General features: G+C 60.0%; 1 protein-coding gene across 1 annotated transcript in view; it reads right to left on the bottom strand.

Annotated features, from left to right (window-relative positions):
• Window positions 1–1,057: 1,057 nt before the first annotated feature.
• Window positions 1,058–27,950, bottom strand: part of WDR1 (WD repeat domain 1) — a 30,592-nt gene continuing 3,699 nt past the window's right edge. The window contains exons 3-15 of the mRNA XM_054708164.1: window positions 21,891–21,981; window positions 17,736–17,883; window positions 16,236–16,416; window positions 13,037–13,114; window positions 12,665–12,745; window positions 12,144–12,377; window positions 11,323–11,410; window positions 9,401–9,557; window positions 7,807–7,894; window positions 5,622–5,732; window positions 4,568–4,741; window positions 3,049–3,193; window positions 1,058–2,117 (exon numbers count right to left, since the gene is read on the bottom strand). Coding sequence (XP_054564139.1) covers window positions 2,011–2,117; window positions 3,049–3,193; window positions 4,568–4,741; window positions 5,622–5,732; window positions 7,807–7,894; window positions 9,401–9,557; window positions 11,323–11,410; window positions 12,144–12,377; window positions 12,665–12,745; window positions 13,037–13,114; window positions 16,236–16,416; window positions 17,736–17,883; window positions 21,891–21,981 — 1,683 coding nt within the window. The 3' untranslated portion in view covers window positions 1,058–2,010. The remainder of the gene's footprint in view (window positions 2,118–3,048; window positions 3,194–4,567; window positions 4,742–5,621; window positions 5,733–7,806; window positions 7,895–9,400; window positions 9,558–11,322; window positions 11,411–12,143; window positions 12,378–12,664; window positions 12,746–13,036; window positions 13,115–16,235; window positions 16,417–17,735; window positions 17,884–21,890; window positions 21,982–27,950) is intronic.

The raw sequence follows: 27,950 nt of genomic DNA, 5'->3' as shown, positions 1-27,950 counted from the left end.
AGTGACTGGCATGGACTTGGAATAAAGTGAGGAAGGCGAGTGGCTCATGTAGGGACTTTTGAAGAGAACTAAGCTGTTAGGATCACAGTTCTTCTACCTGCTGCACCCCCACCCCCACCCAGCTCTTCCAGACACAAAGGGACCTCTTGTCTGCGCTGGCAACGTCTGGAGATGTTTTTGGTTGTCACACTATGGCACCTAAGTGTGCAGAGGACAGGGACACCGCCCAGCCTCCTGCAAGGTACAGTCGCCCGCCACGCAGTGCCAACCATTCCTAGTAGGGACGTTGACCAGAAAAGCAGACTCCTAGAAATCTAGGGCTCAATATACATCAAGAGTGTGAGGTTGTAGCTATTCATCTCCAGAGAGGGGGGAGGGGTCCAAGCAGGAACGCTGGGTGGCATGGAACCCTGCCTGGCTGGTTCCCAGGACGGTCACGTCCCAGTCCTGTTTGGCTTTCTGAGCATCGGCCCCGACCTGAGGGGCCACCTGCTCCAGGAGGCCTACCCTGCTTACCCCCGGGACACGGGCACTATTTGTTGTATAGTATCATTAGCTGGGTAATAACTGCGTCCTACTTCCACAGTGTAATTACCATGTGCGCTTGCTAATTGCCTTTTACACCTATGGCGATTCTGCCTCACACTTCCTGCATTCCTAGTGGGATTCCTGGGCATCTCATGCAGTCCCTGTGCAGCCCCGAGATGTGCCACCATCACCCCACTTTACAGATGCGGGAACTGATGGAGTCGTAGACTCTGCCAATGCCCCAGGTGCGCCCCACCCCTTTCTGTCCGTCAGCTTAGGAAAGGCTAACACAGCTCAGCGCACGGATGGGACAGGCCCAGTGCTTCCAGCTCACAGAGGACACTGAGGCTCAGAGGTGGCCCAGGTCACAGTGACGTGGTGGTCGGACAGGAACAGGACCCAGTGTCAGCCCCTTCCCCGGGGCCTCGCGCCCATCGGAGGGCGCACCTCACAGTCCCAGTGCCTGAGTCTGAGCCTGAGCGCCTCCCCCAGCCCCAGGGGCCCGCCACACAGAGTCAGCGATCCACAGTGAAGAGAAAAGATATTTAATCATCTCTCGCTCTAATCTCACAAAGCGCTGTTTTCACAAGTGCGGGGAGGGATTGCTCTCAGCAGCATTTACCAGTGATTCCGACACACGCAAGAAAACGCCAAGTCACCGTGTTGATGCTCACTTTAATTTCCGCACTGAGAAAGAGAAGGTGCACCGACGACAGCTTACAGTGACGCATCTTAACCTTTAAATTAACCTTCGCTTTGGGGGCGGGAGGGGGAGAGAAAGGAAAACATGGAGGGTGACAGTGACATGGGGACCAGGACACCTCGGTCTGCTAACAAGGGCTCCTGGAGACATCGCCCTCAACCCATGAGCTAGTCAACAAGACAGGCAACAGTTAAGACACATTAAAAAAACTAAAAAAAAAAAAAAAAAAGAAAAACAAAAACCCATCACGGTTCATTCTTAAAATCAAGCACAAAAACCCGATAGTGGATACGAGGTCCCGCGTGCCCGTCTGCTTCGAGGCCTTCTGGGGGCGACTGCACAGCGTGGCTCACGCAGTGACTGCGTGACACCTGGGCCACAGCACCCCGGCCCCTTGGAGCCGCAGGTGCGCCCCCTCCCGGCGCAGCCCTGCCTGCAGGTGGGCTGGGACACGCCTCCCCAAGCGGCAGCCCCGGAGCCGGGAGCAGGCTGTGTGCTTTGGAGGCGCTGCCTCTGGAATGTGCCACGGGCTGGCTGGGGTGGGTTGAGTTACGCTCCACACACTGTTTAAGTGCTCACTTTATTTCTCATGTGCAAACTGTCACTGTCTAAAGCTTTCAGAAGGACGTGTATAGATACGAACACCCTGCGGAGACAAGGGTCATCGGGAGCCGGGCCCCTGCTCCGGGCGGGCTGGGGCGGTACAGAGGTTTGGAGAAAGGCCGTGTTCTGCTGCGCTTGAACTCTAGTCCCTGATTCGGCCGTGCGGAGGCGGGTCCTCAGTAGCTGATTGTCCACTCTTTGACGGAGGCATCGTGGGAGGTGGTGACCAGCGTGTGCTCGTCCAGCCAGGCCAGGCTGCTGACGTGGTGGAGCCGGTGTGCGTCTGAGGAGAAAGACACACCTGAAGGAGAGCCCAGCTGCTCGGCTCCTCCGCACACCGTGCACGGGGAGGACGAAGCAGCCTGTGGGGGCCCCGGACTCGATCGCTAAGGAATCCCCTTCCCCTCGTTGCAGAAGGATCAGGGGCTGGGAGGGAGGAGAAGCGGGCGTCCCCTCCGCTGGCGCTGACACTCAGGAAACTGACCTACACAGGACGACCCCGCCCGGGACGTGAGCCACGAGGGACGACAGCGCCTGTGACATGGGCTGCTGCCTCATGTGGAAATGACGTGTTGGAGTAAATAAAATTAACCATTAAAAATAACTTCCTGTTTCTTTTTTAAACGTGGCTGCTAGAAAAATGTAAAGCCCCCAGGATGGCTCTCCTGAGGCTGCTGTCGGAGAGTGCGAGGCAGAGGGGGTGGGTGGGAGGGGAAGGGAGGAGGCGATGGCCCGAATGCTTGTCCTCAACGTTTCTAAGGTGAAAAGCTAATCTGGCTCAAGGTGACGGCATGAGAAGTTCAGGCCACGGACGGGAGTGCTCTTACGAGATGTCACAGAGCCCCGCCGCCGCGGGCACAGCGAGAAGTCCTGACGTGGACGAGGCCCCACGGACCATGCCGGCACCCTGACCTCGGGCTTCCCCTCCAGAGCGGTGAGCGACTAGTTTCTGTTACGGGTAAGCCCGTGTGGACGGACTCGGCAGCCGAATGGACTCCGACAGAGATGTCAGAGGCCCGACTCAGCACGGGGCCTGTGGATGGAGACCCCCCGCTACCACACCTGCTGTCAGTCCGAGGGCCCAGCTCGGCCCGCAGAGCCTGGCTGGATGGGGAAGGAGGAGACACGCCTTCACCAGGGGCCTCCCTGCAAGGACAGACGGGACACTGGAGCCCGGGGCCAGCTGCCTGGGAGCTGATGGGGGTGAGAGTCACCTTGGATCTTGACTCTGGTCTCGGGGTCACTCAGGGTCCAGACGTACACCATCATGTCCATGCCCCCAGAGGCAAAGTGTTCGTTGTCTGGTGACCAGGCCAGGCAGACGATCTTTGCATGGTGCCCGTAAAACACATTGTTTTCCTAGTTGCGGGGTAAAAACAGAGGCAGCAGAGGTCAGGGGTCAGGCCAGGGATGGATCCTCACCAACCCTCCCAGAGACCAGGAGCGCCAGGCGACGCCTCCCGCTCTTGGCCTCCTTGTAAGAACCCCACGAAGTCCCTGCTGCTTGAAGATGCAGCCCAGCATCGAACACCGGCTCTGTCCGAGCCCTCAGCCCAGCGAGGGGACACGGAAGGGCCTGGCCAGGGAACTGCGGAGATGGGAGGCATGAGGCCCCCCCGCCCCGCTCCGCGGGGCCAGGCCGCCTGGGCAGAGCAGGAGGCTTTGCCTGCGGCCACTTCCAGAGCGTGCCCCGGCCCGAAGCCCTCTCGCCAAGGGGTTGCTAACAGCACATCCCATCTTGCCAACCCCCAGAAATGGCCCGGGATTGTCTTTCTCGTTTGCCTATGGCGGCCTCTGTGGATTCTGCTCCCGTGAGTTACTCAGGGGTCTCAAGGCTCCTTACAGGCAAACCAGACCACTGAAGACGTGATCTCGCGGCACCAGGCGGAAGGGCACCTCCTGGGGGTGGGGTAGGGTGGTGTTTATCTTGACAGGTGAATGCCAGCAAACATGTACTCTTGTTCACGTGTGTCTCTTGTTATGTGTACATTTTACAGCGGGATAAAATGTTAATGGGAGAGTCTAGCTGGTGAATTCTTTTACTCTGCTGTAGCTTTCAGAACTGTCCGTGTTGGGGGTGGGGGGTCGCTGGCGGTGGGGAGGCCCAGGGACTGGGGACCCGCCCCCGTCCTGTGCTGCCCCCTGCCTCTCACCCCGCCAGGGACCAGGTCTCTCCGAAGCACGGCCCCGTTTGTGAGGACGGGCGCCGCCCAGGGCAGCTGTGCTGTGAACAGGAACTCACTCCCACGTGCAAAGCGCCCTCGGCTGCTCCCTGCGCCCTATTGCTGGGAGCAGATGAGCTGCCAGGTGCCCTGGCGACTGGGTCCTCCTCCCCACCACCTCCCAGTGTCCCCCAAGCGCACGCAGTGCTGGGACAACCAGCGCGCGTCTTTCCTGGACCCAGACAGCGATGAGCCGAGAGAAAAGCCGAGCCCAGGCCCTCTGACAGAGAGAACAGGCCTCAGGGCGAGGCGGGCACCTAGCCAGGCCCGGCTAAGCCCTCGGCACCTTCACAGCCGCCGCCGCCCAGCTCCCTCGCTTCCTCGGAACTGTGACCTATCTTGCCCAGAACACAGTTCCCACGGCAGGGCCTGTCCCACGCCGGTCACGCTCTAAGAGCAAAGTCACCTGCTCCCATGCACCTACCTGGTTGGTGACAGGAGGGAAAGGCCGTGGCCCCCACCCCCCACCCGCACGGCCCGCCACGGGGACACAGGACAGCCTGCCACTCACCGCGTAGCCGTCGGCAACGCTGAAGACCGTGACCACCTTGCTGGCGTCGCACACGGCGAGGAAGGCGCCGTCGTGGGAGTAGGCCAGGTCGGTCACGGGACCCTTGGCCTCCAGGAGCTTGCCCTCGTCCTTCAGCGAGGTGCCCAGGATGGAGTACAGGCGGACGTTCCCGTCCTGCAGGGGTCAGGGACGGGGCAGTGACTCGGGGAGGTGCTGCAGGGAGGGGCCCTAGGCACCCCGATTCTGATTCTGTGTCTGGGTGCTCGGGAGTCTATTTTACAAACACTCTGGTAAGTTCCAGCGAGGGCTCCCAGGCCAGGCTCTGAGGACACGGACACTCATCAGCTCTCTGTGCTCCCAGCACTCAGCAGCGCCTTCCAGCACCTGCTCCCTGGCAAACCTCCCTCTGCCCAGCTCTTTCAAAGGGCTTGTGCCTGCCATTCAGCCCACTCGCTGCCCCTAAGCCCCAGGGGTCCTTGGTCAGGGATGCCCATGGCCGACCTCTGCCCAGCTCCCAACAGCCGGAGCCTCCGAGGGGCCTGGGCATCTGTGGGTGGTTCTGCCTGCACTTGGGAGCCTGACCAGGGTGGATGCACCTCAGGTGCCTCCCCTTCGGGGCAGGGAGCCCTCAATTTTACGCCCCCGGGGCCTGGCACTGAGAAGTGCAACACTCACTGGAATGAGTTGGCGAGGGTGGCAAGGGTGAGCACACGGGGCGGAGCTAGAAGGAAAAGGCGTAACCGGGGTAGGTGGTGTCCCTGCAACCGCCTGAGGCCGCCCCGGGACAAGCCAGGGCCCAGCCTGCACTCAAGGCAGCTGAGCTGCCCGGGTCCCAGAGGCGGTTCAAGGTCCCCGGGTGGGTCTGAAACGTCCCTTCCTCGTTGCCCTGTGCACAGAACCAGGACAAGACTCGCCAGGGGCTGGGCAGACCTTGGGGACTGAGGGTCACCATGGAGGTGTCCTGGCTGGTTCCCAGGGGCCCAGTGCCACTCCCTCCTGTTTGGCCTAAGAGCCCCACACTCACAGCCCAGGCACCCAGGGCAGAGAGCCTTACCGTGGCCCCGACAGCCACCATGTCCCCGCCGGGGTGCACCGCCACCACCTCGGGCTCGTAGCCGGGGCTGTCGATGCTGAAGCACTTCTTCTGGTCCTTCAGCAGGACGATCTGGAGACACAGGCAGCGGTCAGAGCGGGAGCCCGGCACACGGCTCAGCTCCGGTCGGGGCTCCCTTTCTGGCCTTGCTGCGGGCGGACCGTGCGGGCCAGCCTCAGGCCTGGGACCCCGATGATGCTTCCTCCCTCGTCAGTCAATGGGACAGCGACGGGTCCTAGTCACAGGACTGCAGGGAACACTGGCCGTGACGCCACCACCCCTACTGCCGCCATCACCACCACAGCACCTACTTCCCCCGACAGAGGGCGAAGCACCGGGAGGCCGAGGCTGCGCAGCCCTGGGGACGCACAGGACCCCCGAGCATCCTAAGTTCTGGTCTCTCAGGCCTGAGGAAACTCCCTTCGTGAGTCTGACCTGCTCACTGTGAAGCGTCCAATGTCCTCAGTGCGTCTCCACGGCCTGGAGTGACAGAGCTGGCACCCCATCTTACAGAGGAAACGGGGCCCCAGGCTGACGCCAGCAGGCGGGCAGCAGCACTGAACGTCCAGCCCACAGGCTCTGCCCTCCCGCAGTGCAGCCCCAGGAGGGGAGCCCGGGACAGACGGCTCCCAGGAGGCGGCCTCGGGCTCCCTGTGCACTTCTCTGGTACACCACCCCAGCCTCGTTCCTCCTCCTCTGATGGGGACAGAGTCCTCGTGGGGAGAGGGGGAGGAGGGGGCTGAGTGCCCGGGTGCCTGGGCCCTACGGCAGGGCTCTGGGGACAGACATATTGGGGCTTGATCCCGGTTCAGCCACCACTGCCTGCGGGGCAGCTCCCGAAGCCTGAGTCTCAGCCCCCTCGGGGTAAGACAGGATCCAGGGCACAGGTGAGTGCCTAACAAAGCCAACCAACCAGCAGCCATGCCCACGGAGCGAGCCACTACCTGGCTGAGAGCTGCAGGCCTGAGTCCCTGGGAGGCCGCGGATCATCGCCCGTGCACACAGAGCACCTGCCACGGCCCATAGCCCATCCCTCCTGCAAAGGCCAGGGGTTCAGAGGCCTGGAAAGCGCCCTCTCGAGGAAGCATCCGCCCGCCCACCCAAGAACCTCGCCTTCCAGTCCCTCCCCGACGCGGCTCAGGCGCTCCAAGGCATTACTCCTCTGCCCGCCACTGACCACCGGCCGTGGCAGTAATTGCCTGGCAGGAAGTCGTGTTATCTAGGACACAGAATCCATTCTCCCCGAAGCAATTAAGCTCACAGAACGGGGAGGGGCTGCGGATGCGGAATGGCAGCTTCTTTAGCAGGGTTCGCCACTCCTGCCAGCACGGGCCTGGCCACTCCTGCCGGCTGGGGCCCCGTCACACCTGCCTTCCTGACCCCCACGCTGGGATGCCCAGGTCTGCTGGGAGATGGTGTCTGCCACAGAGCAGAATGCTGTACAAAGTGGGTCAGGCCTGGGGCTCAGGCAAGGGCGTTTCCTTCCGGAAATTCCGAGAGAGACAGTATGTAGGGACCTCAACCAGAATGAATGAGGACCAGGCTGGGGAGCTACAGCCGCAAACTCCTCCCTGGCTCGTGCCCCTGCCATCAGGTGGCCTTGGGAAGTCACCAGATCACCCAGGCTTCAGCCTCCTCCTTAAGGAAGGGGCTGACAGAGGTACAGGGGCCATAACCCTCCTGTGAGCTGTCAGAGAGGAGGAAACGGAGCCCAGGGGGGGTGAGGGAAATGCCTGAGGTCACACAGCGCCGCCCCTGCAGGGCTGGGATCACGAACATGAGTGAAGACTCAGCCCTGCTCTGCCTCTCGGAGGCCTCACAGCAATGGACACACGGGGCCTGACGCTCGAGTGCAGGATCTGACCGGCTGCCTGGGCTCAAATCCCAGCCCTGCCCTTCGCCAGGTGCACACTTTGGGCAACAACTTGCCCTCTGCCTCCGTGTGCTCACCTGGAAGAAGCGGACGACCCCACACGTAACTGACAGGACTGCTGAGGGAACATGCTGAAGGCCAGCGAGGGCAAAGAGCTCAAGGAAAAGGTCTGTTCGAGCCACTGAGCCATGGGATGGGACGGGACGGGATGGGATTCAGAGATGGGACGCTGCCCAGCTGCCCGCCCTGCCAGCCAACACCGCGGGGCCATACCTGCCCGATGCACACAACCACCGTGTATCCTCCAGGGCCGACAGCCACGCACTTGGGTTGAACGTCCAGCTTCACCACCCCCTGTCCGCTGTCGGAGAGAAGGAGAGCACGTGACGGCCATGCCTGGGGGCTCAGGTAGGTGCGCACACACGGACTGTGAACGCGCGGCAGCTCTGGCTGCTCCGGAGGACGTGCTGCTGTAACCCACGGGGTGGGGGTGGGGGTGGGGGGGTCGGCTAAACCCGGGGGAATGACTCAGTCTGGGAGAAAGCTGGAAATCACGGCGGGGTGGAGGGTGGGGGCCTGGGGAAGGGTGACGAGAGGAACAAAGGGAGTAATTGCTGCTGCTATTTAAAGCGGTTAAGTACCCACCACCCCACTGCACCCTGTCACTGCTCTGGCTCCCTGTCCAAAGACCCTGTTTCCTGGGTGCAGACAGTACTGAGCTCTGCCCCCCTCATCCCAGGCCGTGACCAGTCTACTCAGCAACTCACTTTAAAATACATGGTGTCCCCAGAAATGCATACACGCGCTCTGAATAATTATGAAGGCCGTGATTATTAAAATTCGTTTCATTTTCAAAACTGAGCTGTCAGCTGCTCAAGGGTGTATACATTTTTTTGGGACACCCTGTATAATCCATTGTTTTTAATGGGTAAAATTGTGTTTTTACTTTCAGCTGATACTATGAAAACACGTTCTAGAAAAATTTGCACACACAAGAACTTCCTTGAAAATAATAAACCGAGGCAAGTTCCACGTAACTGGGCCAAGCGTGGGGTCCCAAAGGCTCAGGGAACTGGCCCGTGAGAAGGCGGCCAGGCTGTGGCTCCGCCCGCCGAGGGTTCTCTCACCCACCGAGGCTCAGGGGCAGTGCGGCCCCGGGCGAAGGCAATGCTGGGGTCACTGGGCAGCAGGAAGAGGACTGGGGCCGGAGGTCCAGGTTCTGGGGTGGTTCCTGCGCTCATCCTGAGGCCTAACTGACCAAAGTCCCGAAAGGAAAGCGAGCCACAGCACGCATGTCCGCTACGATGGGTGCCGTGCCCAGTGAGGGTCACCAAGACGACCCCCGGAGCCTGCCGCCTCTGGGAGGATGGTGGCATCTACACAACTAACCGCAGAGTGAGGTCTGGGGAGTGGGTGCTGGAGGTGGAGGCTGCCTGCGGGCAGGGCCAGGACCCCCCTTCCTCCTCGCCCAGCCCGGGAAACTGCAGAGTGATTGTTAGAGCAACCAGCCCGCTCCCTGGACTGCCAATCAAACCCCAGGGCAAACCGAATGCGACACTGCTTCTCACTCACACCTCCCAGTGCCCGTCTGTCCGTGGGGCACCTGCCATACGCCAGTCACCTCACCTTACCGGTGGGGAACAGCCGAGGAGGGGGCGCGGTGAGACCTGCGCCCGGGCCTCCCAGGCTACACCTGGTCACGGTCTGCGCACACCTGGCCTCTAACCCAGCTCCTGGCCAAGAGCCCACAACAGAGTGAGTGCCCAGGACATGAAGCGAAGAGGGAGGAGACGCTGGGAGCGGTGACTGCGGCAGGCACAGCGCCCTCTCGGGGCGGAGGCGCGTCCCAGAGCCGCGGGCAGCTCACCTGTAGTCCCGCAGCGTGAGGTTGGTGTACCGCACCGTGTCGTCCATGCTGCAGCTCACCAGCTGCCCGGACTCGTCCACGGTCATCCTGGACACCTGGTTCGTGTGGCCCTTCCCAGTGAAGGAGTCGTTCTCCCCGGTCTCGGAATCCCAGTAATGTGGGGGGCGGTTAAGGAAAAGTCGGACCTCCAGAATGGGGGGCGGGGGTGCCCACAGCCAATCCCTGTCCCAGGCAGCATGAGGGACAGGGCAGTAAGCACAGGGCCTGAGGCGAGCTCCCCGAGCTCATCCATGCCTCAATCTCAGAGCCGTCCAGGTAAACCAGCAAGACTGAGGCAGGCCAGTGGGCCATTCATAACCCAACGTGCCCGGTCAGAGCCTCCTGCGATAGCAGTGCACAGGCCAGCTGAGGTCACAGAACTGCGCCGAGCGAGGAGTTAGCAGCACCGACAGATCACAACCCAACTACGGAGGCCGTTGCTGTGTAACAGCCAGCGCTGTGCTCTGCTCCTTCTGGAACCTGCTGTGGAGCCCATGTCCACCAGCAGGAGGCTGGCCGTGCCCGCTGCTCAGCAGATGGACACCAAGCTGCCCCAGGTAAAGCCTGGGCCGACCCATCGCAGGGGGCCATGTTCGTGCCCTGTGAGCGCCAGGGGCTTGGGTGTGAGGTGGTTTTAAATGACGAGCTTCTTCTTTCACATCAGCGAGTGAGCCTCTCATTCCCAATGCAGTTCCAGTTCCCGCTGGGAAGCTGGTGTGCGCTCCGCGCTGACCCTCCTTGTGACGGGGACTCCAGCCTGGGACCCGGCAGGACATGTAAGGGTCGAGGGTAACGTGTGTGCACTGACACAGGGTGGGGATGAGTGGGTGCCGGGAGGGGAGAACCCAGGCCATCTGAAGGCAGTGGCTGCACACCCCACCAGGAGAGGCAGGTTCTAGCACCTTCTCTCCCCCCTGGACATATGCCCCCTTTCCCCTGCATCTCTTTACATGTAATGGGGCTGAGGGCGACTTATCTGCCTCCCTCTCTTGGGACCGTGGGGAGACTCCCTGGATCTCATGAAAATGACGAAGGTCTGTAGATGGGTCTGTGGAGGCGTGAGAAACGGGGAGTCCCGGTCAGCCCCTTCCAGCTGCAGCACAGAGACTGGGAAACTGTCTACACGAGGGCAGCTCAATGATGCCCCCAACTGGGGGCCAGGCCTGGGTATGGGCACCTGTGGGGGGCACCTGACAGACATCTGCTCCAATGTTCAGGACGGTCCCGGGAGGAGGGATTACCAGCCCCGGCCACAAGCACCGGGTGGGGGGGAGGAGGGAGTACCAGCCCCGGCCACAAGCACCGGGTGGGGGTGAGGAGGGAGTACCTGCCCCGGCCACAAGCACCGGGTGGGGGGAGGGGGGTGGGATTACCAGCCCCGGCCACAAGCACTGGGTGGGGGGGGAGGGGGGGGGGACCGGGTGGGGGGGGAGGTGGGATTCCCAGCCCCGGCCACAAGCACCGGGTGGGGTGGGAGGGGAGGAAAGGGCGGTCACACACGCGTCTATATCAGTGCTGACTGGAGAATGGCGGCTCAGTTCCGGTTCCAGCCCCGCTGCCCAAGGGGCTGTTGGCCTTGGGTAAGACGCTTCAGCAATCTAAGCTGGTTTTCCCATTTCTAAACTAGAGGGCTCTACTAAGAGGTCCCAGGTCCTTTAGAACCTGAGACTCACCGAGTGGACTGCTGGGAGAGGGATGGGCCAGGACTAGTCAGACAGGGGAGCACCACTCAAGGCTACAGAGTGAGAGGTGACCCGCCAGGTCACGGCCATGGCGCTCCAGTGGCTGCTGACAGCTGGCTGGCCTTGCCTCTGGCACCACCCGAGCAGGAAGCTCCACCTCACCCGCCAGCGGCCCCGAGCCAGCTCCGAGTCAAAGGATATTGATGTGTCCGTCGTGGCTCCCGGAGTAGATGTAGGACTTGCCGCCGTTTTTATGCACCGTCAGGCACTGGATTGACTTGCTGTGACCCTGTGGAGGAGGCAGGGCGGGGAGCTGAGGACACGCCAGCCGGCCTCTGCGACTTCCAAGTGCTCCCTACCAACTCCACCCGACCCCGAGCTCCCAGACGATGCCCGAGTGCCCTGGCAGAGGCGGGTCTGCAGCGGGTGGCAGCAGGTCAGCCCGAGCTCCTGGTTGGGCTGCAAGTCTCCCGAGATGACAAAATCACTGGGGCTGACAGCGGGAGAGGGCAGAGGGCAGGCCCTGGGGATCAGGGACAAGATCCGGGTGGCGTCTTCCCGCCCCTCTGCTCCTCCCTGCTGCCCTGACCCCTGGCCAGGCACTTGAGGCCTCCACACCTCAGGCTCCATCACTTCCGAGTTCACCTCCTCACCCGCCTCCAGCCCCTCATGCCCAGGGGGCTCCCCATGTGCAGTCGCGTGTTCAAATCCCGCATGAAGTCCAGGCCTGCCTTAGGCCACCTGGTCCTCCTCCTCGAGGTTCTCGTGGCTCCCCAGGTCTGTGACGGTGCTCCACTTACCCTGTCTGGGGCTCTGGGGGTCATAGCCCATGAGCCCCTAACTGAGGGAGGCTGAACCCCTCAGGACAGGAGGAGGAGACAGGAGGAGGGGTGAGGCCCCCTCCAAATTCCCCCCAAACAACCAGCATCCTGCCACTTTACCAGAGCCCCGGGCCCGCCTCCCGTCAGCCCCCCAGCCTCTCCCTTTCCGCCTTCCACAGCAGGTGCCTCGGGCAGCCTCACCTTGATGACCCGCAGGGGTTTGCTGGGATTGTTCTTGTCCAGGTAATTGATGTACCCAGACAGGGAGACGCTGAGCAGGTGGTCCTTCTGCCACAAGCAGCCCAGCTGCTGGTCCAGAACGTTGGAGCCCATGGGGAACGTGGTGACGACCGAGTTCACATTGACGTCCCAAATTTTCGAGGTTTTGTCTCCGGAAGCAGAAAGCAAATGAGTGCTATCAGGACTCCAACTAATCTACTCGAACAGAACGGTGTGCACGTGTCACATTTCAGTGGGAAGTGGCCTCAGAGAGCAGCCCGGCCACAGCCCCCACGGCCGAGCAGGGAGAAGCAAAACCAGAGGGGGGGCATGCCGGGGCAGGGACAGGACGAGTGTCCAGGCCACGTCACCCGATGGACGTGACCCCGAAGCTCTGGACCATCCCCCGACTCTGAAGCTTCTAACAGCAAATCTGTTCGGTGAATGCAAACCGGCCCGACCACGACCACAGACGAAGCCACGGAACACGAGCCCATACTCACAGCATAAATGCCTCCGTCGTGAGCCTTGCTCCCGCCCAGGGCGCACACGTTCTCTCCCGTCTTGCCGTCGTAGATGTGTATCTTTCAACAGAGGGAGGCTGCGGGTTACTGTGTGCATGCTCAGTGCTCTTCCTGATCACTGTTCTGTCAGTTCCCGACCGACGCTCAGAGAATTACTCTAAAGCTCTGCTCCACTGAAGGGGAGTCAGAGCCGTGTCTCGGGTGCTTTGGAGACAGCCCCTTCCCGGTGGGAAAGAGGGAGATTCCTACGTTCCCACGCCGAGACCGGCTTTAGTGAGTTTGTTCTGAACAGTCACCGAGGACGGTCAGAGGAGCCCCCCTCCACGGCCCCCAGCCCGGCCCGGCCCTCACCTGGCCGTCAGCGCTGGCCGTAGCAAACCTGTTCCCGTCGGGGGAGAAGCGCACGCAGTTGACGAAGCGGCTGTGGTCCTGTGGAAAGGGGGCCGTTATCCACCCGCGGACGGGGGTCCAGGAGAGCTCTCTGGGAAGCACACAGCCTGCCTCACAGCTACTGCTGCTAACCGAGCCCACAGCCACAGGAGGACCCCGGAGCTCCTGTCAGCGAGGGCTGGCTCAGCTCCTGCCTCGCCCTGGCCCATCTCTCTGCCTGGAGGGCCCCTGAACACCCCGGCCAAGGCTCCGTCTGCTACGCCGCGTTCCCTCATCTTGGGGCAGAAGCACCCTCTTCCCTCTCCCCCGGAGCAAGCTCAAGCCCAAGCCCGTGTGCTGTGACGGTGAGGCCTCCTGCCCGAGGCCCCAGGCCTGGCCCAGGCCCAGCTCAGCTGTGGGGTTTGTGCTCCTGGCTCCTGTGTCCGCTGACCCCTGCTCTAAGGGTGTGTGCTGTTCCCTTCAGTCCTAGGCACGCGGAGCGGGAGGACAGGGCTTCCCAGCAGGGGCACCCACCCACTGAACAACAGTGAAACTGAGTCCAAGTTCCAACCCGGACTCTCAGGCCTTGACTACCCTGCCTTCACTGCCACACCCACCATCCTACCACTGCGAGGGCCTCGGGCCTCCAGGCACCTGTTACAGGAGACACCAGACCCGAGAGGCCAGGCTGTGAGGAGCCGGTCTCCAGTTTCCCGTCCAGAGCTCTTGGCTGAGCCAGCTCCGGGCCCCGAGCAGGAGGCTGGCAGGCAGGGGCCCCTGGCGGGGAGCCACCTGAGGTCAGATTCTTAACTACTCAGGCCACCTGCAACGACTCTGCTGTCCACTCCAGGCTGGAAGGAAGCCAGCCACCCAGCAGGGTCCACCCGCCCTCCCTTGGGAAGAGCGATGCACGAAGCCAGGGCCAGGAGGGTCTGAGACATTGCCTCTTCGTTCCCCCCAGTCCTCAGGGCAGCCCCGAGGTGAAAAGCAAGCTCTGAAAACAAACCACGGCTCAAACCCTGGACATCTGGCCAGACAGCCAGTTCTCTCGTCCCTGCTGCTCCAGGTTTCCTCCATAGAGTGGACAAGGCAGGGGGGCTGGGTCAGGGGGCTCGGGACCTTGTGACTAAGAGGCTTGGCAGGCGGGGAAGAGGGGGCAGGGCTCCCTCCCTAAGAACGGGGAGCTGGCCACAGCGGAGCGGGCCTCGGGGTGCCACCGTGGACACTGCCCCTCTGCCCTGGGCGCAGGAACAGGCTGTGGACTAGAGGCACTGAGCCACCGATGGGTTGTCATAAACTGCACTTTCACTGGTTCCCCGAGAACGAAGCGCCCCCCATACAACCTGGCTCACTGAAGTCAGGACGCCCTCCTGAAAGGCAGTACCGGCGACTAGGCCCTTGCCCTCCCCTCCTGATTCCACACGCCCTTGGTGATCCCATTAGGGTGCCACCGCCTCTCCTTCGAAAGGCTGTCCCCCAGCACCAGTCCCATCTCCTCAGTCACAGCACTCAGCTGGCCCCGACGCGGCGGGACACGGTCCAGGGCAGGTGCCTACGTGCCCCTGCAGGCCCGGGAACGATGCAGGCTCCCGGGAGGGGCCCCACAGACCAGTGCCACTCCCACTCCGAGTCCCGGTGCTGGGTGGCTTTAAAATCCCCTCAGCCTTCCCTGCATCTGGAGCCAGGAGTCCAGAAGAGCAGGAGACTGCTGCCTGCTCCTGAAATAGCCCACTAACCTAAAGAGGGAGGGAGCCCCACAGCCCATTAACCAAAGAGGGGGGCTAAAAATAGCCCTTCCCGCGGGAGGGGCCGGGACAGAGGAGGAACGGGCTGGGCAGCATCTGGGGCGGGTTCCAAACTTGAGCATCTCACAGCTGCCCAACCTGGCCGCCACCTACTGCACTGGGGCTTGTGGCCCTGTCCCACCCCAATCAGCCCGCTGGGGTCACAGCACGAGCCTGTGGGCTGGCTCAGCCTCCGCGGTCCCAATTCGGAAGGTCCTGGGTGGCTGGTCCCCTCCTGCTGACCTTTAGTCACAGCAGCACTTACTGAAGCTCCCCAAATCCTCCCTTGCCATTGCCTCCGGCCCCCATCTCCTCCCTCTCACCACTGAGAAAGCGGAGGCGTAAAGCAAATTAGGTGACGATGAAGTCATGCACCCAAGTCCGTGTCATTGACAGGACAGACCCCGGGCTCCACAGCCCGATTCCAGTGTGCACAGGTGTCCCCGCTGGGAGCCCTCCCTGGTCCCACCTGCCTTGTGCCCTGGTCCGGAGCGCCTGGGGAGAAACAGGCTCCGACACCTGTGCCCACCATCACCTCCTCCCTTCGGGGCTCCGAGACGCGGCTCCGCCCTGACCTGGGAATGCCGCCTGGCCCTCCCTCAGCCGCTGCCCCTCCCACACCTGGCTTCCCCTCACTCTGCCAGGTCCCCCCTGTAGGGCACCTGGAGAGGCAGCCCCGCGCCCTTCACCTGCCTCAGCTGCGCCGAGAACAAAGGAGACCGCCCTCCACCTGCCTCTCCCGGCACCAAAGGGACAAAGGCTTGTTCTAATCTTCCTTGGGCCACTCGCTGTCCAGCCAGGCACCTGCTGTCAGCCAAGGTCAAGCCTTTGTGTCAGCCAGGAGCACGTGGAAAGCTGGGACTGCGACCCCACAACCTGGGACATTTCACCAGGGCATTTACTGCATCTAATTCCTCTCCTGTGCCACTTTACAGGCGTGTCCCTACCCCTCACCTTTCCCGGGAAGGCACTGGAGACAAACCTGAATGTCTCTGGAGGCCCACCTCCTGTCACCTTGGTGGCTCAGCTGGTCTCAAGATGGCACAACCAGAGAGCAGGCTGACGCCAGCCCTGGGCTCCCTTGCTAACACAGCAACTGCAGACCAGGATGCTGGTTTAGTCACATGGCTAGTAGGTGCTCGGGACTCCCACCCCAGAATGCACACTGCATCCCAGACGAAGCCCGGCCCTGTGCAGGGCCCCTCCTGCTGGAACTGGAACATCCACACCGGCCTAGTGCAGGATTAGGAGGACTGGGGACCGTGTGGCGTCCCCTCACAAACCCTGCTTTCTGTCTACATACCAATGGTGTGTGCCCGTGACCTCTGCCATCCGCATCTAACAGGTTTAGGCTCCACTGGCTTCAAAGCCCCCCCTCCAGAGAGAAGCCCACTTACGCCAATGGTAAACTTGAACTTGAATGGTGGCCCCTCAAAGAAGGCGGCACAGTTATCGTCACTGCCCGTCACCAGCCGGTATGGCCTGCTCTGCTTGATGTCCACGCTGTTGATGACTTTGTTGTGTCCCGTGATCTCGCCCACAGAAGAGCCGCTGTCCCACAGGAAGACGGCTCCAAACCTTTATCCAACGAGAGGAGTCACAGGAAAAAGAATCAGTCCCGAGAAGCTGGATGTGACACGGACAGCTGAGTGTCCAATTCAGCCCCGGCTCATGACCGTACTTCACACACTCATCCAAATCACACACTGATGACACTGCGGTTTTGGCTCTACGCAGTATTTGTCGAAAGCATTGAGACCACGTGTCTGCGGAAGGGGCTGGAGGTCCGTGTTTGTGTGGCCCAGGGCCAGCAAGCCTCCCTAAGAAAGCATCCGCCAGGGACCGGTTTTATGGTTAGTTTCCTTACTGGGCAGGACACGAAATACACCTGCCATCCCCTCCGAGAGGAGACGATGCCTTGCTTTTGGCTGGCGTGCTGTGAAAATGTCTTGTTTTGGTTACTATTTGCAATCTAGTGAAAAAGAAATAGTTAAGACCAACAAGAATGATGTGAAAGCCCAGCTGGTGTGGCTCATTGTTCGAGCATCGACCCACGCACCAAAAGGTTGCCAGTTCAATTCCTGGTCGGGCACATGCCCGAATTGCATACGGGTGTGCAGGAGGCAGCTGATCGATGATTCTCTTTCATTGATATTTCTACCGCTCTCTCCCTCTCCCTCTCCCTGCCTCTCTCACTCAAATCAATAAAAACGTTTAAAAAAAAGAATGACCTGAAACTCTACGGAAGAATTGATACCTATCACAATACGCATTAAAAAGAGGTTCCCAATAAGGGAGACAGGCATATGCCTGCCAAGTTCAAGTCCTGGAGGGCAGCCATGGTATCCTAGAGGAAACCCTGACTGCACTGGGAATAAGAAAACCAGGGTTCCTCTCTGGTCACTAGACCTGGGAGTGCAGCAGCCACTGAGGGCCACCTACTCAGGGTCCACTCACCCCGTCTTCCTTAGTGAGGGGCCCTGGGGTGATGTGCCCAGCTGGGGAAATGTCAGTCTCCCTTGCAGCTGCTGGGAGGGAGGGACCCAATCCTGCTCGGTAAGAGCTGCAGCTCGTTCACTTCCTCCCTTTGCTGCTTCCTGCTGCTGGCAGGTGGCATGATGATGGCGGAGTTCCAGGACTCCAGAGGCAGGCAGAGGTGCCCGGGCCCTAAGACATCCCCGAGGAGCTCCCCCACTGTCCATGTCACTGAAGCCCACCCTGAAGGAGCCAGTGGCCCGGGCCGCTCACACCTCTGTGAGGAGGCTGAGCCTAGCACCTATGGGGACTGAACACACACTCGTCCCAGCTGGCACACTGAAGTCACTGCACCCCTCCCACCAGGGACACCCGGAAAGAAGATCAGGGGACATGGAGGGGAGGGCCAAGGCCAGACTCACTTCTCCCTTCCTTCCCCGACCACGGCGATCCTCTTACTGTCTTCCGTCCAAGCAATGTCCTTGATCTTCCCAGCGAAAGGCTGGTACTCGTACTTGAGGAGGTGCTCCTTCTGCGTGGTGTCCCAGATCCGCAGCTTCCCAGACACATCTGCGGACATAACGGGTGGCGGGAGCCCCGGTCACCACGGGTCCAGGGCTGCAGAGCTGTGCAGCCTGGGGCACAGGCCTCCGGCAGTTGGCCAAGCCCGCCTGGGAGGAGGGGTGTGGTGTAGGTCACCAATCCCCAGCCACTCGCTGACCAGCGCCTGCTGCCTCCACAGGGCCCGCTGCTGGGTGTGTGACCCTCACCAGATTCCGTGATCACCAGATTCCAAGATCTGCACAGGCAATTGGAAGCCCAGGGACACAGGTGGCAAACCCCAGGCACCAGACGCAGTCTCGCTTTATGACCATCTCTTTCCTTGTAGGGGACCTAATGGCACACGAGCCTCGGTAACTAACTTCCTCAACATGGGGACCGGAAGTTCTTCCAGTGCACAAGGTGAGTATACCAGTGGCACCTGCCTCTCTCCTACATGGCCGCTGCGTTACTAACAGAATCAAAGTGCGCAGCTGGGCAGCCCGGTGCATGCCAGGCGTGCGTGGTGGCCCCCATGGGGATCTGTCGACCCCACTCCCTCGAAGCCCCACTGCACCTCAGGCAGTCAGCAGCCTCACTCATCACAGCATAGCCCAACCCCATGACTCAGCTGCAGTGTGAGTAAGCCTTATGGGAGACGCACAGGGTGGTGCGGGAAGGAGGGGTACTACAGACAGAACGGGGTGCCAGGCCTCGGAGCATCTGCCTCGGATCAGTGATAGAGTAGCAGCCCCTCCCTCCCTGCCACGAGCCAACCACCACATTCCAAGCACCAACCCCCACACGCCCCTCCCTCATGAGCACTGAATTCCCACATTCGCAGGAAAAATGGAGGACTTGATGCGAATTCTGGAGGCTTAACTCCTCAGCCCGGAGGGGTCTGGGAAGCCCTCCCAGCAGGTGAGCAGGCGCTGTGCTCCCAGGACACATTTCAGCACCTGACTAACTGGACAGCGGTTCCGTGAGACAGCTTTTGTCCTGTCCAGGTGGGGCCCTGGGGGAGAGAGCCGCACACTCCACATGCAGCCCTGCCCTGTGCGACTCTGCGGCCCACAGGCACCCATAACCTTGCCACCACGGGGGCAAGTGCCAGGGGAGGGCTGTCCCGAAGAGGAACAAGTGGACGGGCGTAAAGTCTCATCAAACCAGCCCTCGGGACACCACAGACTCCTGTTGGGGGATAGTCACAACCAGTCAGTGAGTGGGCTAAGGCTCCACAGGAGGCCCCACACTTGGGAGCAAACATCTGGCATCTGGTCCAGCTGTGGGACAGAGAGGAGACACACTGCCGCCTCAGGCACATCGCTCACTGAGGGGCTCCCATGGGCCCTGGTCCGCTCTGGGCCCAAACAGCAGGCCGTCCAGCGCCTGCGCTGACCACGGAGAACACAGCCACAGCACAGACCCCGGCACCCACCTGTGCACAGGCTGCATCCTGCTCCCCCACCTCCCTGGGCTCCGCACGTGGCCGGCCTGTGCTCCACAGCCCAGGCTCCACTCCAAGCATGCAGTCCTCTCCCCACCGCCTCCCCGGCCAGGCCAGCAGCCTCCTCCATCAGCCCTGCTTGCTCATAAAGTTCTTTTCAGGAGCAACTGCAGCCAGAAAAACACATCGGGCTGGAGACCAGGAGTCCAGGCTCCGTCTGACGAGGGCAGCCCGGTGAGGTCACCAGAGGACAACGGAGTGCCATGGGTGCCAAGCCTCATACTAAGTGCACAGCAGGTACCAGAACATTAGCCAGGGAGCACAGCGGACAAGCACCTGCCTGGGTCTCAAGGGGGAGAGACAATAAATACACGGCCACCATGTATGGGCTGCCCCCGAATCCTCTGCTCACCATGGCTCTGCAGCCTGGTCTCCACGTCCCTCCCCTGAGCAACGCTCACATCCTTCTCTGGGCTCTGGGCCCCACTCCCGAAAGCCTGCCCCATGCAGCCTAGGTCACCTGGGAATCACTGCCTGGGTGCCCGGGGACTGAGCACGGGCACAGACCACCACCTCCAGGAGGGCACTGGAGCTGCCCTGAAGATGGCGCCACACTGAGGAGCACCGCGTGGCACTGTGCTCCCTGAAGGCAGGCATGGACCGCCTTGTTCAGGGCTGGGGCCTGGGCCCTGGAGTGGGCTTCCTCACACAACAGGCCTTCTGGAGGGTTCAAACATTCAGCAAATGGGGACCAGCCAGACTTACAGGAACCTAGGATCCAGCAGAGGGCTGGCACCCCATCTGGGAGTGAGCGGCAGGTTTCTCCAGGCCCTGGCCCCCCGGCCCACACAGGCACAGCAGGTACCAGGAACGCTAGCCAGAGCACAGCGCTCCCCCAGCTTCCTCCTCCTCCACACTGCACCCCCACCCCCACCCGGTTTAATTCAGCCCAGGACGCTCCTTTCCTCTCTGCAGGAAACGTGTCCTGTCTCCAAGCTGGGCAGAGGACCAGCGCGCTGCAGAGTAAATGTGATCTCCGCCCAAGAGCACCTGCACCCGCGGGCAGCCCCTGGGTCCTCCATTCAATGAGGGCGTTTGTAAGAAAGTGTCCAGCTGACCCTTCTCTTGTGTAGACTGTCCTCGCTGACTCGGCATTAGCATCTGAGGCCACTGATTACTGTCTGAGCACCACGCCTGGGGACACGGGGCGGGGCAGGGCAGGCCTGGCCTCGCCAGTGATTCAGCAGCCAGGCTCCAGGCTCCAGGCACCAGGGAGGAAAGCTGTGCCAAACAGGCAGTGGGGGCCCTCCAACCACATCTCTCTCCTGAGAAGACATGCTTTTAAAAGGTACCAGGGCCAAATCTTGGGGTTTTAACGAAGAGACACGTTGCTGGCAAGCTAGGCCAGAATAAAAAACCTCACAGGGCTAAAATAAATCACAGGATAGAAATTAGAGCAAGTTTTACAGATGGAGTTAAGAGTAGGTCAAAACACAGAAATCATTCAGAGCCCAGTACATGCCAGACTCCTGGCCAAGCCCTCCACATACAACCCCGGCCGGCCGGCACTGGTGCGCACCGGTTTCGGTGACAGACTGCTGTCAGGTGCCCACTACGCAAGAGCTGTCCCAGCATTTTACATACATTGCACACTGGACCCTTCCCAACCGGCCTGGTGGGTACCAGCAGCCCCGTTCACAGAAGGGAACACTAAGGCCCAGGAAGGCTGCGCAGCCAGGGAGGGTGGTCCCGTCAGGGACAGGGCCATGCCTGGCCTGCCATGCCCAGAGCAAGGGCAGTGCAGACAAAACAGCCATCAGCGTGTTTGAATCCTGGCCCTTCCCTACTCGCCCGTCAGTTCCTTCAGCACTTTGGTTCTGCCTGTCCCTCTCTGGGGACGGGAGGCGGCCCACATCAGCTCCTTCACCTGGCTCTCCCTGGGGCCTGAGACAGGCCAGGCCGGCAGTAAACAGCTGCTGAGTGTGTGAATGAATGGGGTGTGGGGTCAGGGTAACTCACTGTAATTTCTGTGCCTCCCTTTCTCATCTGGTAAGAGGTCTACCTCAAAGGGTTAGGTGAATAAAGACAGCACCCGAGAAGGCACGGATCTGCATGCCCAGCCGCTCCCTGAGCCGGCGCCCAGCTGGAGAGCAAAGGGTCAGAGAATGAGAGGAGCTCTGGCGGGGGCAGAGGCCGGCATTGCGCTCGGTCCCAGGAAAGGAGCCGGAGGAAAGGGAACACAGACAAAGCTAAGTTCAGAAACACACACACACACACACACACACACACACACACACCACACACACGCACGCAGGCTCCAGTGATCACGATGCAGCCACCGCAAAGGCCCTGGCCAGCCTCACAAAAGCATTGCTGCTGACCTCGGAGGCTGGAACCAGCCGGCAGGCTGCAAGCTAGAAAGCAGTGGAGTGGGCTCTTCAGTGGCTTCTACTTTTCTTGTCAGCCCCCAGAAACTGATCACATGGGTCCCCCCTACCACCCCGCATTCCTCCACACCCTCCCCGCCACCTTCCAAGGCAGGAGCCCAGCCTGGCCCCAGGGCCACCACCAGCCACACGCACACAGGTACCTCCAGAGGCGATGTAGAATCCGCTGGGCGCGTACTTGGCCACCACCACCTGATGGGCATGCTCCGTGTAGATGTCAGCAAGGGCTGGGTTCTGCAGGGAGGAGACCCGAGTGAACATGAGGCAGGTAGAAGCAGTCAAACTACTTTCCGCTCTCCCAATGGATGGATGTGGGGGGAAATGACACACCCACAAAACTTACTAGGAAGTCAAAAGCACCACAAAGAAAATCCCACAAGTGTACACACCCACTGCCTGCCTCTCTCTGGGTGACAGAATTCTAGGTCATTTTACCTCTCTTTTGTCTATGGTTATGGAAGTAAAGGTAGTGTTCTCGCCTGTGCATCTGTGAAATATGCACATGAAATAGAAGTTTCATTTTTAAAAATCGGATCCTAATTACCCCCTATTTATGCAGGCTGCAGCTGCATTCTTCTGGTCCCGCCTGCTCAGAGCCAGCCCTGCCCCGTCTGCCACGCAGGGCAGGACCCAAACAGGGCCTCTGGCTTTGAGGAAGGAGAACAGAGCGGGGCACATGGCTGGAGGCTCTCCTGTCAAAGCCCTCGGGTGGGAAATGCAGATTCCCACCCCCTGAGTAGCACAGAGTGAAGGCTGGCTGGGCTCTGCAGCAAGAAGATGGCCAGCACCTGGGACTAGGAGCAGCTGGACTACTCAACATGAGGTCTTAACATATGATTTACTGAAAGTAGATCCCCCCCGCGACTCCCAACACACACACACACACACACACACACACACACACACACACATCCAGGCCTCAGCAAACCTGGACCACGCTGAGATGCTCCCAATTTGTCCCCACAGCTGTGCTTGCTTTCAGGAGGAATAAAGACTCGGTCACTGAGTCCCTGACACCCGCTGTCAGCTTTCTATGAACCACGTGCTCTTTGAAAAGAGGCAGCTTCCCACAGACCAGGCTGTGGACACAGGTTCCATCCAGAAGCAGCTGCTGCAGGTGCTACTAACTTGGCCCCCCGCCCCCAACTGTCCCCCCACCTGCTCCGACCACCTGGTAATCTCCCTTCCCTCATCTCTTTGCAAGATCAGAGGCCTGCATTCTGCTCAGCCTCCTGGCCACAGGATCCCTACACACCCCACCCCACCCAACCAGAGGCCAGAGAAGAACACCCTAAATTCTAGCCCCATCAACCACTGGCCACCTTCCACCAATCTTGGCAGCCCCAAGTCTCTGTAACTGCTGTTCCCTTGACCAGCAACATTTCTCCCTGGCTGCTAACACTCTTATGCATCAGACCTAATTGAAGAGCCGCCTCCTCCATGAAGCCTCCTGTGATGGCCTGCCCTCTCTTCTGTGCTTCCCAAGTATTCCATATGTCCGGAGGCAGCTATGACATGCACAACGGTCCCTCACGTCCACGTGCATTTATCTCTTTAGCCATCACAGCAGTCAGCAAACAGCTGGTACTCAATCAATGCTTTCTGAAGGAAAGGAACTCTGAGAGCCCTCCCTCAGATCCCATGTCTGCCCCTAAGACTTAATACTTATTATTATGTGATGAAATAGGCACTTGATATATGTGGCTCATAAGTTAATTAGCCTTGGAATAAACATTTGCTAATGAAATTAGAAGACATCAGGTATCCAATAAGAATATCATGAATGGCAGAAAAGCAAACGAAAAGGCGCTCAGCATCACACTAGTCCGTTGGGAAATGCAAATCAAAACCACAATGAGATACTACTATGTGCCCACTAGAACCAATAAAGTTAAAAGATGTTAGCAAGCATGAGGGGGCGGGGGAGGGGAGCACTGGAATTATAGCTGGTGGGAATTTAAAATAGCCTGGCTGGTTACTTCTAGCTAAACATAGACTCACCAACAAAAACCCAGCAATCCACTTCCAAGAGAAAGAGACGCACACGTCCACAAAAAGTCTGTGCATGAAGTCAGAGGTGGAAACTAGAAAGCCCTCAAAGGTCTCCCGGAGAAACGAACTGATCGGCCATCAAGAGGAACAGCTACCACCTCTCCCAACTGCGAGGATGCACCCCAAACACAACCAGGACTGCTTTCTGGGAAATCCTAGAAAAGGAAACCTAAAGCGACAGGAAGCAGACCGGTCCCTGCTAGGGGCTGGGGGCGGAGGGAGCCGACTGACTGCACGGGGCAGAAGGGGCTTAGTAGAATGACTGGAATGTTCCATGTTATGATTATGGATTCTGGGGGCGATCACTATGTATAGTTGACGGAACTCAAGTTGTACATACTTAAAATGGAGGGATGTCTCTTGCATCTAAATCACCCCTCAACGAAACTAAGATGCCTGGTCTCCATTAGATGTCTGCCTATTCCAACCCGCTCCTGCCAGAGCAGCCCTCACTCACGCCTGTCAGCCCTCACTCACGTCCCGACACCGACAGGCTCCCTCACAAAGAAGCCGCCAAGCTGTGTGCACAGCCATCACCACCACCACCACCACCACCACCAGCACCACCACCGAGGGCCTCCTTCAGGTGTCTGCTGCTAGGATGACCGAGGTCTTACACCCACACGGTGGGCACCTACCCACCCACGCTGGCACCCACAGCCTGGAGACCTGGCCACCACCCGCACCGCCTTTAAAAAGGGTGGGCTCTGCAGAGGCCTCTGGGGAGGGAGGATCGCCCCTGGGAGGAGGCTCTGTCCTAAGAATTCCTTCCCCTAAATGGGCAGGGCATCTGCGAGCACAGGGCGTGTGAAACTCCCAAGGTTGTCCCGGGCAGGCTCAGCACCGGAATCCTGGGCTGGACGAGACATCCCTCTTCCAAGTAACACCGGCCAGTGGGGGTGGGGAGTGGGACACAGGAGTCACCAGGCTGAATATGACTGCCTGAGTCAGCGGCCACTGCTCCGCACAGGGAAGCTGGCCACCGGAGGCAGAAATGACACCCCCCCCCTCCCCAACGTGTCCTGCCGCAGGGCAGGCTCACTCCACATCAGCAGTGCCCACTCAAGCCTTCCAGGCGCAGCCTCCCTCCCCCTCATCTCCTGCTGTCTGGAGGAACAAAAACAGGATTTGGGATGAGTAGTGATTTGAGGATGAGCTCTGAACCACAGAAAATGAGTCGGGGGGAGGGAAGCCAAGTCTGGGAGCACCTGGAGCCCTCCGCTGGGGCCAGGCTCCCTCTCCCATCCTCAGGAGACCTCCAGATCAGGGCTCTAGTGTCCACCAAGGGGTGCGGAGGCTGGGCACCCTCCCCTGGGACTTCCTTCCTGTGCTCTCGCAGTCAGAAGCCCCGGCACTAGAGGCTCTGCGGGTGCCACGTGGATGTGGGCAGAGGCTGACGGAGCCACTAGAAGCTGTTGCCTAGCTTGCTACCCCAGCCCTGCCCCTCACTCCCCAGCCCTGCCCCTCACTCCGCAGCCCTGCCCAGTCTTCTAACAGCTCCCAAGCCCACCTCCTCTTTGTACCCGACCCAGATTCTGTCTATTTCTTCCCATTCCCCCTGGAACCATGAAAATATATTTTAAACCGATCTTTCCTTCCGTCAATCCACCGTGGTCTCTGGGTCCCAACTCTGATCACCTCATTCCCTCCTTAGAATCCCTCCTTCAGGGGCTGCAGGACCTGAGCCCACTCTTCTCAGACACCCTGAGGCCCCTTCCTGCCCCCACACCTCGCCCCACATCCCACAGGTTTCCCCCTGCTGAACTCAGGGCCCAGCTCAGGGCCTGACGTTCAGCCACTTCCCTAAATCCCTGGGCTGGAGCCACGATGCTGAAGGCTGCCAGAGCAGTCACTAATGTGACGAGACGCAGGACCACGGGCCGCCCCTGGTCCACCCCATCTCACGAACAAGGTGAGGGTGCTTCCACCACGCGGTTGGAGGGCAGGTTCAGGCTCACCTCAGAGCCTGTCCCTGCCTTGAACCTGTGCAGGGGCCTTCCCAGGAGCAGCACCCCACGCGAACTCTGCCCTGCCCTGCCCAGGAGAGCGGCTACGCCACGTCCTGAGCCACCCCTGCACCCCTTTCACATTTCTGTCTGGTGCTGAGCTAGGGGACAGAGGTCACCGGAGCATTTTACAGGTACGGCTGAGTGACAGCCTGGTCACAGGGCATGGCAGCCTTTCCCTCAGCTCCTGGCCGGTGAACCACATGGGCTGTGAGAGGTGGGGAAGGCCGATGGACCACCCGCTGCCGAAGCGGTCTGACACGACACAGCTCACGAGGGGTGTCTGAGCTCCTGCAGCTGCTGGTTCCCGGGAGCAGCTAGGGAAAGCCTGGGCGCCCTCCACTCTGGCCAGGCAAGGTGAGCATGCGTCCAGGAGGGCTGAGTTCCCAGAGTCCTGGCTTTCTAAACACTCCAGCTCCTGAGAGCAGTTTCGGGTAGCTGGACCTGCGAGTTAACAATCCGCAGGGCCCTCTCTCTGTCCACGGGTGACTAAGGCCAAGTTCAAATTACTGCCCTATACCCAGCTCCAAAGCAGCTACACACAAACCTGTGATTCTAGACCCACAGGCATGAACCCAGAGGCTAAGCCCCTCCTACCACGTGACCTCAAAGGACAACAAGAATGGATTCCTTCCCTCCCCGGATCAAGTCTGGGCTGGCACTGGGGACCTGGTGAGCACTGCCCTCCCACCCCTGAAAGCCTTCTCCTTCCTGCCTCCCAATGAAGCAAACCAAGCCTGAGCCATGACCTGGGCATGACCCTCTGGACACAAGACTGTCATCTCCCCACCTGTCTTCCCATCCCTCTGCCTGCCCTGGGCCTTGAGTCAGGACGGAAAATGGAGCGGCTGCTCTGGTTCAAATCCCAACACCTCCTGGGCCTCAGTGCCTGTCTCTAAGAAGACAGCGGTCACCCAATAGGGGGTTGTGAAGACGAAGGCAGACCATGCACCGTCACAGCCCAGGCAACCTTCCAGAGATGCCTGTGAATTAGCTCAGTTAACCCTTTGCACTCGGATGTCGAGTGTGACTCAACACGGTTAGCAGTAGAATAAAGGAATCGAGAAAAGCAAGCGAGTGCAAAGGGTTTTAAATCTCACTAATGCTATAACACTAGAGGCCCGATGCACAAAATACGTGCAAGGGGCATGGCCCTTGCAGCCCCGGTTTCGTCCGGAAGGTCATCCAGAAGGTTGTTCGGCTGTCGGTCTAATTAGCATATTATGCCTTTTTTTTTAATTATAGATGATTCTTACTGATATGGAAACTGTTCTAAGAAGGCGCTGCACGGGGCTGCGCTGGACTGGAATCAGCCAGTGCTCCCGGAGAACGGGCCTGAGTGTGTGACACTCACATCAGGCTATGGTGGAGGGACGGCCCTTTTCTGGGTGAGGCTCTGGAAAGCGGAAGAAGCCGCCACAAGCCAGTAACCAAAGCGTGAAATCCAGGTCTTCCTAAGGGCTGCCCCACCATGAAGCCGGCAGACTCCACCAGTGAGACCTTGCGGGTAAAAGGGCCCTCTGCACTTCACGCACGCCATCTGTAAGAAGGCCCTGCATGGGGAAGGGCGTGGGGCAGCTGGGTGGCGGGGAAGGGCATTTTCCAAGGGCTGGGACTGGATGGGGATTTGAGTGAGCATCTCCAACCATTCCCAGGCAGTCAACTTCCGCAACACAGCCAGAAATACGACAGCTCTCCACTGGCCTAAAGCAAGTGGCTGCAACCTGTCCTTTTATCTCAAAGGGCTTTGATGCACTCTCCACACCTCCATCAGCAGAGTAAGCAACGTAGGAAACCACCCTGCAGGAGCCCATTAAGGTGCCAAGAGGACGCAGTCAAGCTTCTTCCAACCTCGGCGTAAACGTAATCCCGTCTAGATCCTCCCCATCTCTGCCGTCTCAATCTTCCTGGAGAACTCGTACTCATCCTCCAAAACCCAACTCAAATATGCCCTTGCTCCAGAAGACTTCCTTGCTGCTGGAGCACAGATGGTTCTTCCCTCTTGTTCCCAAATCGGTATGGACACTGTTCTTTCCAAGTGCCTAACCCAGTGCATTAGAATGTTCTCTATCAGGGTTCTTCAATGGCCACTGCTGACACTTTGGGCCAGAGTAGTCTTTGTTGTAGGGAGGGCCTGTGCATTGT

This window comes from Eptesicus fuscus, chromosome 2 (assembly GCF_027574615.1).
Source record: "Eptesicus fuscus isolate TK198812 chromosome 2, DD_ASM_mEF_20220401, whole genome shotgun sequence".
In the NCBI taxonomy this organism is placed as follows: Eukaryota; Metazoa; Chordata; class Mammalia; order Chiroptera; family Vespertilionidae; genus Eptesicus; species Eptesicus fuscus.
The sequence above is the reverse complement of the archived record's forward strand: the minus strand, read 5'-3'. Positions and strand labels throughout refer to the sequence as shown.